The 5,259-nt window shown below is 62.7% G+C and overlaps 1 protein-coding gene across 1 annotated transcript in view; it reads right to left on the bottom strand.

Annotated features, from left to right (window-relative positions):
- Positions 1-3,021, bottom strand: part of SBK1 (SH3 domain binding kinase 1) — a 3,365-nt gene extending 344 nt beyond the window's left edge. The window contains exons 1-3 of the mRNA XM_013005459.2: positions 2,523-3,021; positions 1,179-1,381; positions 4-527 (exon numbers count right to left, since the gene is read on the bottom strand). Of these exons, the coding sequence (XP_012860913.1) occupies positions 4-527; positions 1,179-1,381; positions 2,523-2,730 (935 nt within the window). The 5' untranslated portion in view covers positions 2,731-3,021. The remainder of the gene's footprint in view (positions 1-3; positions 528-1,178; positions 1,382-2,522) is intronic.
- Positions 3,022-5,259: the final 2,238 nt, after the last annotated feature.

Below are 5,259 nucleotides of genomic sequence, written 5' to 3' on the forward strand. Positions count from 1 at the left end.
GACGTGAGCTCGTGCTTGAGGAAGCGGAAGACCTCCTTGGCCGGCCCGCGGCGCTCGGGCTCCAGCGCCAGCAGCCGCTGGAACATGCGCAGCGCGGGCTCGGTGAAGCGGCGCCATTGCGACGGCAGCCCGGGCAGGCGGCCCCGCTGCCAGCGCACGAACTCCTCGAAGAAGGCGTCGGCGCCCGACGCGGCCTCCCACGGGAAGTTGCCGGTGAGCACGCAGAAGATGAGCACGCCGAAGGCCCACACGTCCACGCCCGTGTCCACGGCGAAGCCGTCCGCACGCCCGGCCTGGCACACCTCGGGCGCCGTGTACGGGATGGTGCCGCTCACCCGCTTCACGCGGCAGCCCACGCGGCGCGTCATGCCGAAGTCGGCCAGCTTCACGCGGCGGCACTCGCGGTCGAAGAGCAGCACGTTCTCCGGCTTGATGTCGCGGTGCACCAGCTGCCGCCCGTGCATGAAGTCCAGCGCCAGCCCCAGCTGCTGCACGCAGCGCTTCACCGTGTCCTCTGGGAGCCCCACCTGCCGGGCCGGGGAGAGCCACGCTCAGGGGGCCGTGATCGCGCCTGCTCTTTCTCCCGTGGTGGCCCAGCGCCCTGACCCAGGGGCGGGCTGCCCTCCCCACCTGCCTCCCCCCACCCCGCCCCCGGGGACACATCCCCGAGCTCCTGGTCCCGATGACTTGGGCGCACGCTCAGCACCCTGGCCTGCATGCATGGTCTCAGCAAGGTGTTGGCGTCAGCCCAAGTCACCCACCGGGACATGGAGGCCGCACACCACCTTCTCATGTGTCAAGGAAGTGGCAGGGCAGTGGACTGAGTAACTCCAAAGCTGGGGTGCCCAAGCCACATTTCTCAGGGCAACCTTCTCTAGGGGCTCCCTCCCAGGTGGACCTGATCCCTCCAAACCCTGTACCCCAAGTTCTTCTGCATTTTCCCAGGAGGGTGTGAGCCTTAGCCCATCACCTTGTCTGCCGGGTCTGAGCTCCATGGGTCATCGGTCATCTGGTTCCCAGCAAAGGGTCTGCGTTCCCCACCAGAGGGGGGGGCAGTATGTCTTCCCCCCTCCAAACACTGGTCCCAGGTCCTCGGGAGGCCCATACTCCACACACACGTATGTGTGTGTGTGTGGGGGGGATATATTACACTCTGGGGACCCCAGCACCCCAAATACCTGAGGAGGGATGATGTCGAACAGGTCCCCAGCAGGCGCGTACTCCTGGGCGAAGACGTAGCAGTCCTCGGTCTCAAAGACCACGTCGAAGACCTTGATGACGAAGGGGCTGGAGGAGAGGCTGGTGGTGATGCTCACCTCCCGCAGGAAGTTCTTCAGCTTGGTTTTGCTCTTGTTCACAAACTTCAGCGCCATTTTCATGCCTGGCAGAGTTGACCATGGTGATGAGCCTGCCTCCCCGCGACCCTGTCCCTGCCCCATAGCCACCCACCATGGGGCCTCCAGAGGACCTGACTGCCCCCATCCTACAGGGAGGACCTAGAGAGGGGAAAAGATGTGCCCAAGGTCAGGCCAAGTTGGGGTCAACTCAGACTCTAGCTGGAAGTTGCGCGGTACACCCAGCCTTGCCGGCAGTCCGCTGTGGGGCACAGGTGGTGGGTGCCGTCTCCTCAGGCTAGAACCCAGTGCCCTGGTCTTGTTCCTTCCAATACCCCAGTGCCTACAATAGAGTCTGGCCCACGGGCACGCCACAGATGCCTGGGCGTGGTGAATGGATGAAAGAAACGGGACACAGAGGGGAGGGTGTGTAGGCACCTGTACATGCCCACCCCCGGCCCATAGCCCTGTGCTGGACACGTGTGTCCACAGAGCACTCGCACACCACAGGGCCATCCTCCAGCCCTTTACTAACTCCCTCCTTGTAATGACCCGGCGAGGTTGACACAGATGCCACTAAGGCACAGAGAGGTCGGGCAAGGTATCCGAGGTCACACAGCAAGCTAAGTGGTAAGGCTTATGTCCTGTGGGCTAGGTGGGCACCTCTGTAAGCTCCCCTGTGGGACAGGAGCCACACTTAGTGGCCCAGATTCTCAGGAGCTGCAGGACGTTGGCTAAGTGACATAATCTGTTTGGGTCTCAGTGTTGTCATTGGAGAGATGACGGTGGCCGCGGGGACCTCACAGGGTCATTGCTCACCCCCCGTCCAGCACGGTGCCCGGTTCCTGAGGCACCCTGCCCACAGCTCTGTGGCTGCCTGGCTCCAGCTATACCCATCTGTTGTTGACTCTCCCGATGCCGCTGCCACCAGATCCGACTGCTCCCAGAGCTCGTCACCCTGGGCACATCCCACAGACTCTCTGACAGACCTGAGGCAGCCCACCCTCCCATCTGGGTTCTCTGTCTCAGGTTCCTCCCTTCCCGGGCCTGCGCAGTCTCTGCCTCCTTATCCGCCTAGGCCCCATAGTCCCCTCTATCCTGGTCACTGCCTCTGGCTCCAGAGAGCTCCAGGTGGCTGAAAGACCTTAAACCCTGCCCCCCACCCCTCCGCCCCTTGCAGACACCCACCTGTGCCCTTGTAGGCCACCAGGTCGACCTTCCCGTAGGTGCCCTTGCCCAGCTCCCGGACGAGCTCATAGTGCTTGGTGACATCGCTGGCGGCCAGGGTGCGGAGGCTCAGGGCCTGCATGTCTTCAGTGAGGAGAGGCACAGCAGCCCCCGGCCCACAACAGGGGAGGGAGCGGGCCGGCTCAGGCTCTGGGCAGTTCACATTCATCTTCTCCCTGTAGTGGGATAGGGGCCCAGGTGCACATCAGGCCAGGGGCCCGTCCTCCCCAGTAGCACCTAGGCTCAGGGTGACCACCAGGGGGCAACAGCCACCTTGGCTGCATCTCTTTTCGGAGTCCCAGCAGACAGTAGTCGCTATGCCGGCCTACACTCGGGTCCCCAGCCTCCCTGCCCTGGAGGGGATGGTGCTGACTTCTAGGGAGGACGCTGTAGGATGGGGTAGGCTGCTCGGTGGGCATTTCCAAGGCTGTACCAGAGAGCCTCGTCTTTCTCCTGTGGAGCAGCTGATAGATTTGAGCTGGTGACCTTGCAGTCAGTAACCCACCCCTGCATAACACACAGTGCACCAGGTCTCTCTACACTCGGGTCTCCTGGCGCACGACTCCCTCCTCGTCATGCAGATGCAGTGTCAGCTGTCACACAGGAGGTGGCTCAGGAAAAAGTGGACCCAGGGTGGGGGAGGGTGGGAGTACCAGCCACTTCCCCACGTGGCCACAGACGGGGCTCTGCGGATACAATAACACCAGTGCACACAGTCTGAGCCTTATAGCCCCTCTCTCCACTGCAGATGACGACACCCCCCTTCCCCCAGGGACACAGGACTACAGCGAGGCCCCAGGGTCCCACTGGGTCCTTGGCCCTCCCATCACAGCCACTGCCGACCCCTTCATAGTGCCTTCACGGGCTGGGGAGGCAAGGCTGTGAACTCCGGCCAAGATGTAGTTCTCTTGTTCTCCGGGCTCACTGTGAGTTGGCATTGACTCGATGGCAGTGGGTTTGGGATGTTTACTCTCTAATCCCATGGGTGGCACTCAGCACCCTCAGAAGACCCCCACCAGTCTGTTAACAGCCCCCCCCCCTTCCCCTAGCAGCTCCAGGGCTCCAGCTGAGAGAAAGCCTGATCAGAGCTTGAGTCCCAACATGACCCCTTGCTAGCTGCATGTCCCGAAGCACATCACTTCCTTCCTTGGTGCTGCCCTTTCCTCATCCCCGAGTGGTACAACGGGGCTGGGGAAGGGTGCTGCCGGCATCACGGACTGCCAGGAGGACACCTCTGTCTTGGGAGACGCACAACAAGAATACTCCTGAGAGGCGAGACTTGGTCTCACGTGCATCCGGCTTGTGGTCAGTGGACATCACGCTGGGGAAAGTACTGGGGCAGCGGAAAAGAGGAAGGCTTTCCAGGAGATGGATGGATGCAGTGGCTGCATCAATGGGCTCAAACGTAACCACTGGGAGGACAGCACTGGACCGGGCAGTAAGGACAGCAACTAGTTGGAAGGTTGTCAGACGTACGAGGAGAGGGGGCTCAGGGGCGCTTGCAAAATAGGTCACACAGCCTTGAGAGCCCCGTGGACCAGGTCTTGTGTGCACAGCCCAGGGGTCTCCATGAGCTGACATTCCAAAACCGTGACCACTAGGACCTTCCTCCCAGGGGCTGTCTCGAGGACTCGAAGCCAGCAGACGTTAGCAGACGCCAAGTGCCGCCAAGTGTCAGAGGCTGAGGCTGCCACAGTTACCTGCAGGGTCTCCTTCAAAAGTCAGAGTGGACACGCCGGGGCTGAGGCCTGGGGGTTGCCTGTGGGCCCAGCACCCTCACCTGGCCTAGGAGCTCCCCACTCCAGGCCCTCAGCCCCCCTTCCCCTTCCCGCTCAGCACGACCCAGCCTCCCACTTCACAGCGAGGAGGGAACGTCAGTGTGGAACTTCCTGGCCTCCCACCGACAAATGGAGCTCCATCTGCACAATCCGCTCAGCTGGCGGGGGGGAGGAGGTATCCCCCTCAGCCTTGGCACCCACCCCTTCTGCTTCCTTGGGAGCCTGCTCCCCACCCCACCCACCCGCCCTGCCCCTCCATTCATGAGCAAGCTCAAGTGTTCCCTCTTCTACTAGGGCCTTCCCACCCCGCCTCCTTCCTCTCCCTCCCAGCCCATTCCCCTAGGAACGGACACACACACAGAGACAGGAGTCCATCAGAAACGCCACAATAGTGCCTCATGGTCCGGTCAGCAGCCAGGGCAGCCCTGACGAGGCCCCTGCCCCGGTGCCCCCAGGTAGCCTGACCTGGGCTGGAACGCAGTGGGGTGATATTCTCCTATGATCCTCTCTCTCTCTCTCTGGTTTTAGGGCCAGTGGCGGCCACCTCTTCAACCCCTGTGGCTGCCTGGGTGACACAGGCTCCTGAGGGGGTGTGAGGCTGTGGCAGGCAGCCAGCCCCAGGGGTCACGAGCAGGGCTGTCCCCCTGACCTACTTCCCCAAGGGCGGCCAGGTGAGTGGGCCACAGGGCTGCAGACACAGGTGCACACGTGGTGGCCGCTCCCTCCTGGGGCACAACCCTGCCACTTCAGGCTGTTTCAGCATTCGCAGGGCACTGGACTGGCCCCTCAAATTGCTTGCTCTCCCCACACACACCCTTAGTCACGAGCAGGGCTGTCCCCCTGACCTACTTCCCCAAGGGCGGCCAGATGAGTGGGCCACAGGGCTGCAGACACAGGTGCACACGTGGTGGCCGCTCCCT

Source organism: Echinops telfairi, unplaced genomic scaffold, assembly GCF_000313985.2.
Source record: "Echinops telfairi isolate 266 unplaced genomic scaffold, ASM31398v2 ScPeMD7_5;HRSCAF=22, whole genome shotgun sequence".
Taxonomy (NCBI): Eukaryota; Metazoa; Chordata; class Mammalia; order Afrosoricida; family Tenrecidae; genus Echinops; species Echinops telfairi.